Source organism: Castor canadensis, chromosome 4 (genome assembly GCF_047511655.1).
Source record: "Castor canadensis chromosome 4, mCasCan1.hap1v2, whole genome shotgun sequence".
Taxonomy (NCBI): domain Eukaryota; kingdom Metazoa; phylum Chordata; class Mammalia; order Rodentia; family Castoridae; genus Castor; species Castor canadensis.
This window is the reverse complement of record NC_133389.1, coordinates 130209266-130221613: the sequence shown is the minus strand read 5'-3', so window position 1 is coordinate 130221613 and position 12348 is coordinate 130209266. Positions and strand designations below refer to the sequence as shown.

Here is a 12348-nt window from a genome sequence, read left to right as displayed (position 1 = left end):
TTTTTTCTAGATCCTTTGGAGGTTTCTTTTCTTCTTGTTTCTGTCTCTGAGTCCTTGAACTCACATTCTTCTTTCTCTATTCAGATTTACTTCTCTGGCCTCATTTCTGTATTACCTTTACACAGGTATTACATGAATGGAGGAGACTCTGAAATGCTTTACTCCATCCACCCCCACCCCCGACTTTATAGAAATGTATCTCCACCTTCCGTCTCAAAACCTTTCAGTGCCTTCATTGCTTTCTAAGAAAGCTCTGAATTTGGCTTGCTTTTCAAGGCCTTCTATAATCTGTTTGCCATACATTTTCATTCTTGTCTTCTATTTCTCCCCTACGGGATCTGTCTGCTTCAACGAGCCCTGCCTATGTGCTATCCTTCAAAACATTATGTCATGTCCCTTCAACCCCACTCATGTCACCCTCCTGTCCCTCCACTTCCTCATCTGGATGAAATGACCAGCCTTTAAGTTTTATCTCTTCTACTTTTTCCAGGTAGTCTTGTGTCAAGACTTGCCTTTGAAATCTTACTGCACTTTGGCATTTCATTAGTTATAATTAGGTTCAAATAGCAAGAAACAGAAAACCCAAAGCAGCAGTGACTTACTTCTCTGTCACACGAAAGAACGCTGGACATCAGCAATTTCCAATTGGTGCAGTGGTTGTATGAAGTCTTCAGCAACCTTTTATCTCTGGCTACCAGCTTCAACACACTGTTCACATCTTAGTCGAAGATAGTTGCTTCAGCTCCAACCACAAAGTCCACATTTCAGCCAACAGAAAGAAAGAAGGGACAAAGAAGAAAGGGAGAGAGGAAAGAGTAATTGCAATAGATCTTCTAACAGAGATTTCTGGAATTTGCCACATAACACTTCCACTTACATTCACTAGTCAGAATTTAGTCACTTGGCCATACCTGGTTTCAAGGAAAGTTGGGAAAGGAACTCTTCATTCTGAGGAGTCATGTGCCAGCTAAAAACCAGGAATTCTGTTACTAAAGAAGACAGGAAGGAGGGATATTGTGGCAGAGCAGACTATGCCAGAGGCATTTATTTTTGGACTCTGCTAAATGAATTATTACATGGCATAGTGGGAGGAGTTCAGGCTTTGGAGTTATGTTGACTTGGATTTAAATCTCACTCTGTCATTCTAGTTAAACCTGGCAGATTGAGCCAACTGTCTATATCTTCTCCCTCCAAAAACTCCACTACAATGATACTAAATAATTTTTAAAGGTATAAATCTGCAAGGAGAAAGAAAGCAGACACACAACAACTAACAGGAGATTTGTGGAACATGGAAGGCAGGCCAGTGAGTAGTAGCTGACCTAGCAGAGTAGAAACAGAGGGTAAGACCCACGGGGGAGGAGCAGTCCCAGGAGCAAGCCAGTTCACCCTGCAGAACCTTGCCTGGGGCATAGAACAAAAGGTACTATGAAAAGTAGATGTGACACTCTATTAAGGCAAGGAGATTGCCAAGAAAGTCAAGTTCATCGGACACTCAGTGCCCATGAAGGCCTCTACCAACATGACTCGGTAAGCCTACTTTCCTTGATGCCTGGAGATGGCCGGAGGTTTATTCTACGGAGGAATGAAATGAAGAACTCTGGACTAAGGAGAAGTAAAGAATGAGAATAAGATGTGGTGCTCAGAATAGGGGATTCAGTCTCTGAACTGAAAATACGTAGCCCAGAGCCCAGTCACCATGAACTACACCCTCAGATTTAACAACTAGAAACACAGAAGGCACAGTTAAATTTAAATTTTCTGATAAACATTGACTAGTAGATATGTGTGTGTGTGTATACATGTATATGTCCCATGAAATTTTGGAAATATATTTAAAATAGTTTTTAATCTGAAACTCAAATTTAACTGGACTTCCTATGTTTTATCTAGCAGTCCTAACACACACACACACACACACACACACACACACACACTCCTACTTAGCCTTTCAATTCCTGATCATTACACACAAACAGACAAGGATCATAGAACATTTTATAAGACTCCATTATGAGAAACAGAGGGCCAAATACACAGAAAAAAAAAAAAAAGAAAAAGAAAAAGAAAATCAGAGGAAACAAAAGAAAAAAAAAAAAAAGACCCTATTGATATCCTTGAGGAAGTAAGATTTTTGCATCCATGAAGCAAGAACAGGATGTTTTAAAAGATAATCATAGGAGCAACCATGAAGAAGAAAGAGCTCTTGAAAATTAAAAACAAAATGGTAAAAATAAAAAAGTCAAAATAAAGCACTGGAAAACACAATCAAAGAACAAAAGGCAGCAAGATGGAAAGCTGCTACATTTCATCATAGACCTTTAAGTGCTATTAGATTTGTTAACCACGTACATACACTACTTTGATAAATATAAATTTTAATTAGCATCCAAATACATACTCAAAAAGATAAAAATCCCAACTCTACTGCTAACTATCTATGTGTATTATGAGGTATTGTTTACCTCTCTGAATCTTGTTTCTTTGTGTATACAATGGAGAAAACATCAATAACTACCTTATATATCTTAAATCTCTTAACAAGTGGTGACATCAACAACCTCATTTGCTTTATAAACCTATTTGTCTTGCATGTTTTGTGACTCTTGGGTCTCACTTTCATGACCTTTCATCTTTTTCAGGATTGAGGCTCCTTGATTTGGGATTTATGGAAAGCCTATATCCATTTAATGTTTTTATTTCTTGTCCCTGACACTTGCAGGATTTTGTGTTATTTTTCTCAAAGTAGAAACATTTTCCCAAACCAAGTTTCCAAGTAACTTTTACAGAGAAAAAATCTCAACCCCTGGAGTCCATTTATCAAGCGGCCCTGTTAGGGTGAGTGACAGCTGGAATGCTGTCCAGGAGGTTGGTTTACGTCATCTTCTCATTACTTTATTCTTATCTTAATGCTACAGCCCTGCTAATCTTTGCTGACTCACAAAGAGCTGCTTTGCTCTCTTTCTGTCAGCGTTATTATTTTTTGAGGTTCATTCTCTAATCTAGACCTTCAGGGAACGGATTTACTTGCCTGTCTAAAGTTGTCTTAAAGTATTGCTATACTTTTAGCCCAAACAATCCCTTCATTTAGTGAGGGGAGAAGTAGCTACTCCACACTGTCACCCAGATACTTTTTTATTGCATGAATGTGTGATCGTGGAACTGGATGAGATCTTACAAATGATGTCATCCAATTCATTTCCTTTATTTTGAAGATCAGGTGCAGAGGTTCAAATGGTTAAATAGTGTAGCTTGGCTCACATAAAGTAATTACAGACAAAACTGGAACCTGTATCTCCTTTTTCATGGCCTTTTCCACAATCACCATGTTCCCTTCAAATGGATGAATCAAGAATGTATCAATTAGGGATACATTATGTGGCAATATTGACCTTCCTGAGCATACTTTAATCAGTTTAAAATTTTAAAAAACTAGCCTGGATTCTCCATGCTCTTTTCTAAAGCACAACTTGAGAGACAAGGGCTTGCATGCAGTGAATTTAGTTTCAGAACTGATACCAGAAAGGGGGGCTGGGACAGTGAAATGGGGAAGGAGGGAAGCCATCATAAGGATGCTGTTTCTTGATCACCATGGTCAGCCAGGTTGACCAATGGTGATTGATCTGCAGGGACCATCTGAGAAGTCTCATATGCTGCATCTCAAAATTATCCACCAGCCTCCATCCTCGTCAAACAAAATTGACTCCAAGGGATGCTGACTCTCATGCACTTCCAGGTCATGTTTTCAAGGCTTGGGATTCCTATAACCATCCGCAGTCCCACACATCAAGTCCAACTGGCTCAGGAAAGAAGGTGGGAATTCACAGGGCAGCCATGGCAGGAGCTGTGACATTGGTTGTAGTGGTAATGAATGGGTAAAAGTGGGAGCCAAAAGGATGCACAGCAACCTCTATGACTGGTTCTAGAAGTCTGATTATCAGTGGTTCTTCTGCCCTGACTACTCAAATCAAAAGTCATCTCATGATGGAGATAAGGAAATAGCCAGGATGGGTAGGGAGCAGATCCTGGCCTTGTGGCTCATTCCTAGGGTCAGGAATTCCTGCCATGCTCCAAAAGGGGAAAATGTGAAGATGCATGGAACTGTGGAAATGCTTGATAAACAGCCACAAATTTCTAATGCCTTTGCCTGTCCTCAGCATTCTATTCTATGCCACAAATGGCATATGAAATTAGGATTCACAAAATGAAAAGGCAAAACAAGCAAACAAAATCCTTGGTGTGGGTGTCTAGGTTTCACACCCTCTGTCTGGGTGTTAATTATTCAGTCTGGTTTTCCAATTCACTGAAAACTCCGTCACTGCTGAGTGATTTTCTAAAATTGATTTCCTGTGCCTGTATCTGAGTCCCTGCAGTGAATAAGGCTTTGATAATTAAGTAGTAATTTCACCAGTTCAAGCAGGAATCAGATATACCCTATCAGTAGCCAGTCATGTGTCTTAGTCACTCACTTAACCTCTCTCTGCCTTGATTTCCTTGTCAGAAATACAAGGATAGGTATTTCACCATACCTATCTGCTATAGTACTTGTGGCCCACAAGGGAGATTACCTATATACAAAACAGCTTTGATAATGCAAAGTACCTTATAAAAAAGAAATCATTCAGCCAGAAACTTAATAAAATATGCACCATAAAAGATGAGTTTTGGAATTGGCAGAGAGATCTAAAAACCATAAATGTCGTGACTTCAAAGAGATGTCACAAATGTCCCAGACTATTTGTACATGGAAGTCAACAAAGATGACCTAGTCAACTTCCATAATTACTAATAAAAACAACAACTGATATTTCCTGAGTGCTTACTTAGGAGCTTTGCATGCACGTTATCCCATGTAATACTGAAAGCAGTCCTAGTAGACAAGGTAATCTGGTCAGAGGACATAAGGACAGAGGTCTGGAGAGATTCAGCAAATTGCTCCCAAGGTTAATAGTAAATCTGGGATTTGAACCAAGTAGCAGGACTCCAGAATTGTTTTTAATTCCTCTGCGATCCTCTCTGCAGTTATTTAACTGTAAGTCTAAGAGTACAAAAGAGGAAACAGGCCAATCCTGGAACACTGAGGCATTAGTGATAGCAGTAACTTAAATATGTCCATACCTAAGGCGAGTTCCAAACTCATGACATCTATTAATGCTCCACCACCTAGGGTGCAGAGTACATGTGGAAACTAGGGTCATAGTTGCTCAGAAGCTGGTCTAGTGGGGCTGAAACAACAATTAGAGGCCATTTGCAGTTGAGCTAAGCTGGGGCACCAAAGGTTGGCAGTTCTTTAGCTTTGATACAGTCAGAAGGTTGTTGCTACTGGGTAGCAATATACAGCTTAGCATTCCTCCCCAACAGGTTGAGATTACATAACCGGTTGTGATTACACAACACCACATCATTTATGTGGCCTACTCCAGGGCCAGCACTCTTCTAGGCAATACATATCTCCCTGTGTCACCACTAGCATGGAGGATCCAGGAATGCAGACATCTTACTGGTTAGCTCATTCTCAAACCCCAGTCTGACACATTGCCTGACATAATGAGTGCTCAAAATATTAACATTTTAATACTGAATTCTCATATGAACCCACAAGGTAGATATTGTTATCTCCATCTTATGGACAGGAATACCTGGGCTTACTGAGGGTGAGTAATTGGCCCAAAGTTATCAAATTTTCTCTGATCAGGTCTCTAGATAGCCCTGCTTCAGATCACTATTTAAGTAGAGAATTATCCAACAATTTAGATGTTGTAAATCCACTCAGGTACTCAGTACTTTTCAGATTGGCTCTCTAAATGAATCAGACTAATCTGCAAGTTGAAAATTTGCCACTTAGTGCTCTATAAGCACCCATCAGCAATTATGGGAATGCCCAATCTAATGGATTCTTTGTCTTTGTCTTTCCAAAGATATGCAGTATAGTAGCATTTATCAAAAGCATCTGATGAAGACAGCAAAATGTACTAAGCAATTTTAGATTGCTTTGAGTAATAGTTTGACCATTCTTTTAAAAATTAAATTAATGGCTAGATAAGTTACCAGAACACAGGGAAGTCAACAAATGTTTCTGCTGCTGTGCAGACAGAAGTATTCATTCATTCATCACTCAACACATCGTTATTAAAGCCCACTGTGTTCTTTGTTTTCACCTTTCTCAGTTGCCTACATGCAGCTAGCAACTATTGGAAAGGATGAAGATAACCTGAGACAGAGTAAGGTGTTACTAACTGACGGGGCTCAACCCATTACTATCTCCAAAAAATTCTCATATTTTAACAGCGCCTAATGAACTAACCCACTGAAACTCCTCTAATGCTAGAACAACAGGCCCTATGGTAGGATGATGGAAGAAATACTTGGATAGTTTTGACATACTTAAACATTTTTGTGCATATTCATCCCTCTATCTTCATCCACATGATATCACAACTGAATAGAGAATGAGAAACTCATCCAACATTTCCACACCTTTTTTATGCCAGACCCTGTGCTAGTCACTGGGAATGTGCAGGTGGAAAGACATAGCTCTTCCACAAAGGGACTCAGATCCCACTGGGGAAGAGAGAAAATAATAATTAAATTATCACATGCAGAATACTCTGGCTGAAGTTACTGCAGAGAGCAACCGGAGGAAGCTCCGTCTACACCACAGCTTGTCCAACTCTTTGCCTGGTGATTGTGATTTGAATGAATTGACTGTTGGGGTCTTGTGTTGTCTAATCTTCCATTTTTAGTGTTTAAAGTAAGTAATTCTAGTCTTCCCATTTCCTGCATTTTGTCAATTTTATTAATAATATCAACAACAGCACAGCACCAAATAGATCATTTCATTCACATTCTTAGCTGGCCCTTGTGTTATCAGTGCTAGTCTGAAAAAGGAGAAATTTTACTTCAAAATTACATACACTCTGAGTGTGATTATGCACACCAGTAATCTCAGCATTCAGGAGGCGGAGTTAGGAGTATCCTTGGTTGTATGGTGAGATCCTATATTGTATAGACAGATGATAGATAGATAGATAGCATAACAAATCCACCAACTCCATTTGAAAAAGGGGAGGAGGGAGGAGAATTAGGGAAATATAATAAGGTGATCTTGTTCAAAGAACACTGTGCACATCTATGGAACTATCACAATGAAACCCCTTGCACTACCAAGGTATGCTAAAAATTCAATATACAATTATTTTTTCTTTAGTCCTAATCACTGGAGTTCACATCTGCATATTTCTTTCTTTATTCCTCTCTCCAGGGCTTTTGTGTCCAGAAATCTTTCTGAGATCTACACTTAGCAATTAACTACAAATGTATGATTTGCTTATAAGCAAGCTGTAAGAACACTGAGAATAAATTTTCTCGTGCACCCGCACTTCCTGTTCACAAATACACAACCCTGACTGATGATTCTGGAGCCCAAACTGCAGGGGAGGCACATAATGGCTCCCTACCTCCACAGGAAAGCTCCCTGACATTCATGGGCTTTTAGTAGATTCAAAGGCATCAGATGAATCGATAATGATATGTATCCACATGTATAGATGTATAAATTTCAAAAAAAAATCCCTGTTTAATATACACACAGGAATGGTGATTTCTTATTTTACAAATAAATAGTACCTTGCAGATAAATCACAGACCAGAAAGATTTTCAATGTGGTGATCGGTGACTGGTAACCAAACTTTGGAGTTATTTTTGAGGGTAATTTTAGCAGTTCTGTTCAAATGATGCTTTTTTAAAGACTGCTACTTTTCTGAGTGGAACATATGTCAGCAGAGCAGAATAAAAGCCTAATAAAAACATATCTGATTATAAATGAGATTTTCCAGGAAGTTGCTTTTCACTAGCTAAGGTACTTGCCATTGTCCTTGAAAACCAAGGTTCCCAATGATCTGCTTGAGAGTTAATGACATAGTTCCTCATGACAAAGAATTCTGAATCCAGAGGGTATTATATAATTTTGAGGATTTTCAAATATTCATTTTAAGAGCCCCATATTCCTACAAATGCTCTGATTTCTAATAGTTTCGCATATGCTTATGCCGTGACTCTATACAATCTAAACACACATACACGTGTAGATGTTAAAAGGAACAGCTACATGGGTTAACTCATCCCCAAAAGCACAGAGGATTGCCTGTTTTTGCTTTGTAATGATTGTCCCAAAGGAGGAGGTCAGAAACACACACATCACCTGCACCATGGACCACCAGCTTGGCCTGGGCTACCTACAGCTTTTCTTTGGAGCAGCCCCTTGATGATGATGGCAAGACCTCTGTCTGGGGTCTACCTTGGTTGATACTGCAGCCCACAAGGCCATCACATCTCATAAGGGTTGGCAGCCACAACTGAGCATAAACTCACAACAGGAAAGCCTACCTGGCCCCAAAGTTTTGTGCTACACTTCACCTTCCTTCACCTTGAGTTTCCTCATCTGTGAAATGAAAGAGTTGTAGTTATTTCTCTCAAAAGCTCAAGGCATCTTTCATGGTCTATAACTATAATGAAAACTCAAACACAGAAGTCATCCTGTCTCCCAGCAGTTTTATGTACACATACACATATATGTATGCATATACCTGCAGACACACCCATGCATTTTACACACAGAACTCACAAATTTACAAGGAGACATGCACAAGGCTGTTCATAGAAGCATTATATGTAATAACAAAATAAAAATGAAAGCAATTTAGTTGCCATCATCAGGAAATGGGTAGGTAAACAGTTGTACATATACCTGAATATCCTGGAATTATATATAACAACATAGATGAACCTCACAAACATCAAAAAAGCAAGTTGCCAAAACCCACATAAACTGTGATATTATTGTATAAAAATTTTAAAACATGCAGAGGAATTCTATGTACAATTTACCTAGTAAAATTATGAGCATATATATGAAGATGCTTTACACAAAACTTAGAAGGTGGCCATTTTATGATGGGCAGGAAATAGATCGCCAAATGTATAGTATATATGATCCTATCAGTGACTACACTTCTCCTGGTTCTTTTTGTGGTGCCAGGCTCGACCATTCTCTGAGATGACTATCCCCTCTTCCCAATATGAGGTAATCTAGCTTTGTTAATGTCACATGAAACCCATGACCAATTTTGAGTTCAGTTTACTTAGGAATTTCATACCAGAGACTCTAGCTATTAATATTTCCACTACTGGCAAATGTTGTCATTTTTTAAAAAGGGACAGTGTTTTGGCAGTGAGTGAGCCATGGGTGTTAGGTTCCACATACTAAACATGTCAGCAGATGGAACATCGGATGGGAATTGTGTTCCTATTTTGTACAACTTGTTCTGTTGTCAGGTGGGTTCCAGTTAGAATATAGTCTGAATATAACAGGACTTTTCTTGAATAGATCTTATATTGTTTTAGAATCTCAATCTCTACATGACAACTATGAAGCCCTTCCAACAATTAGAATCTAGGTGGAACCAATGACTGAAGAATTACTTTTAAAAATGAATAAAAATCTGAGATAGCTGTTTTAATTTTTTCATCAGTTTAACAAATATTTTTGAGCTTTGATTGCCTATCAGGCGTTGATATAAGTAATGAACAAAAATTGGCCAGGACCCTGTCCTCACCGGGCTTGCATTCTGGACATTTCTTGAAATAACTCAGAGATTAAAATGTCCACTCAGGTGCATAGAATGACAAGGATGATGACTGACAAGTTCTTCCAGAAACCCACCCATGATCTTCCACGACCCTCCAAGCTAAGGTCTTCCTTTCTGCTCCCAGGACGCCCAGGGCATATCTTAGTTGCTTGGGGGAGCTGTTGCTCCAATAGCTCTACCACTTACCGGCTGTGAGCACTTGGGCCAGGTACTTACTCCTTCTGAGCTTAATAACACTAACATCCTTACTGAGCACCTGCTTTTGCCTGGCACTCTGCTAACTGATTTACATGAGTCATTTCATTTGATCCACCCACCAACCTTATAAGGTAATCTCATTACTATTACCCTTTATGAATAGGAAAACTGAAGTCCATGGAGGTTAAATAATGTTCTCAAGGTTGGTCATGTGGGGAGTAGTTGATGAACCCATGAAGATTGCCAGGAATGCAGGAAGGATCTGATATATGTTAGCCTCATCAAGCTTGGACTAGGGTGTGGCAAATGATGCGAATCATACAAGTGCATATCTTATCTTTATTTACAATTTTGTTTATTTTGCCAAGTGCCATGAGTCAAGCCTGTAATCCCAGCTATGGGGGAAGCATAGGTAAGAGGAAGTGGTTTGAGGCTAGTAACTTCCCAAAGTTGCACAACAAGTAGGCAATTGAAACACTGTTTAAACAGGTCTGACTCTATAGCCTATGCATTTGAGCACTGAAATGGTGAAATAGTTATTTTTTAACCTGGAAAACAAATATTTATCTTGAATTTACTACCAGGGAGTTTATCCTATCTTGGACTGTCATGCAACTCAATTCTTTGTTGAATGATAAACAAACATTGTGAAATTGTTCCTTTTTATTTGTCCTTGCCTCCTTTCTCTGGCTTTCAGTAAGTGTCACCAGGGCTTCACAGCACATAATCCTAAATGCAGTACCACATTGTTTTCTGTTTTATGGCTTTATAATCTCCTCCATTGTAAATGTATTCAGAAATGATGTGAATTTTTCTTGCAGCTTCAACATTCCTTTTTTTTTTTAAGTGATTTATTTTGATAGTGCTTTAGCCTCATGATTTCAAATATTAAGTTACTTGGCTCGGGTGCTCTTATATTTTCCCCATAAATGTGTTTATGTCACCCCACAGACTGAGAAATTTCATTCCAGGCTTTTTTTTTTTTTCTTCTTCATTTGATTTTCCTGCAGGAGGAGAACGGAATTTTTTGAACTTGTCAGTAAAGGAGAATATGATTGGAATATCAAAAACCATCGTGACATAGTTCGGTAAGAAAAAGCTCATGTTTATGTGTTTTTTCATTATTTGAACATTTAACCACACTTTTCTGACAGTACTAAGAGCATATAAGTGATTTTTAAAGTAAAAATTCTTAGGTTACATTCAAAACATCCTGAGATTAGTTGAATAACTTGAGACAAGATAAAGAATGTAGGGGTTTTTTGTCTTATAATTTCTCATATTTTTGCTTCCTCTCCATAAATCTGCTTTCAAAATTAGGAAATGATGTTCAAATTAGTTCAGTTTCAACAAGCCATGATTTCTTCTTTTTCCTAGGGGTGAAAAAGTGCAAGTTGGGAGGAGAAGGGATTTTTGAACCTTAGAAACCAGAGTTAGCAAATACCAAAAAAAAGTGGACCGCTTTTCTTTTCTTACAATAGTCATCTGGGGAGTGGAGATGAGGGCCTGTGCTAGACTTTGCACAGAAAACCAGTGTTGTGTGGCCAGGGTTAGGACACTGTGTTTGCCTTACAATCAGGCAACTGCCGAATCACCCAAAGCAGGATCCTTATCATAGCCTCAACCCTGCTGTATCAACTCTCTGCCATCAACATCAGGACTCAGGGTTCCACTGCCCCCTTCCTCTGCAGCTGACCTCACTCCTGTGGTTTTATCACTAAAGGGCCTTCTGTCTCTCCCCTCTCTACTTTAATACTTCTGTATTACTTTACAGACCTTCTTCTCTTCTTTCCAGAGAGAGACCCCTCCTCTCTTCAAGACAACACCTTTGGGGGCGAGGGGGAGAGGAGAAGGAGGGAGAGGGTGGGGGAGGGGGCAGGGTGGAGAAATGACCCAAATAATGTATGCACATGTGAATATATGAATAAAAAAATAAAATAAAATAAAGACAACACCTCCACTCATGTCCTAATTCCAATAATGCCTCTACCATCACACCCCCTGCTCCCCACCCCACTGTATCAGTTATTGATTTTGGCTTGTGTTTTTGAAATTTTGTTTTGTCCCTTGTGACCTGGCTAGATCTAAAAACATCCTTGTACCTCCTCAACTAAAAGTCATCCCTAAACCCTGCATGAGAGCTACCATCTATAATCCCAAAAGATGGGAGGCTGCGGTAGGAGGATTGTGCGTTTGAGGCCAGCCTGGGAGCCTGTGCTCCATAGTGCTTTACAAATTACAAAAATTTGTAAAGGCTGCCATTCTCAAGGTCTCATCTCTTTCATTCTCCAAATTCTTTTAATGTTATGTTTTATTTCATGAGTAATTATATGAATATAGTTTTCTGTAATAAATTAGATTACCACAGATACACACCTAGGCTTCTTTGAGCTCCATCCCCAATGCCCATACTGGTTGCACAGCTATGCTTTTGTATAGCTTGTTGTGGTTTCCCAGCCCATTTCCAAAGCGTCTACATACCTGTGTACTCATAGGAAAAAT

General features: G+C 39.2%; 1 protein-coding gene and 1 long non-coding RNA gene across 2 annotated transcripts in view; one reads left to right on the top strand and one right to left on the bottom strand.

Moving 5' to 3' along the window:
* Positions 1–1058, bottom strand: part of LOC141422598 (uncharacterized) — a 36897-nt gene extending 35839 nt beyond the window's left edge. The window contains exons 1-2 of the long non-coding RNA XR_012447277.1: positions 912–1058; positions 603–742 (exon numbers count right to left, since the gene is read on the bottom strand). This is a non-coding gene — a long non-coding RNA (uncharacterized lncRNA). The remainder of the gene's footprint in view (positions 1–602; positions 743–911) is intronic.
* Positions 1–12348, top strand: part of Pde11a (phosphodiesterase 11A) — a 376507-nt gene that overhangs the window by 314896 nt on the left and 49263 nt on the right. The window contains exon 16 of the mRNA XM_074071157.1: positions 10857–10934. Coding sequence (XP_073927258.1) covers positions 10857–10934 — 78 coding nt within the window. The remainder of the gene's footprint in view (positions 1–10856; positions 10935–12348) is intronic.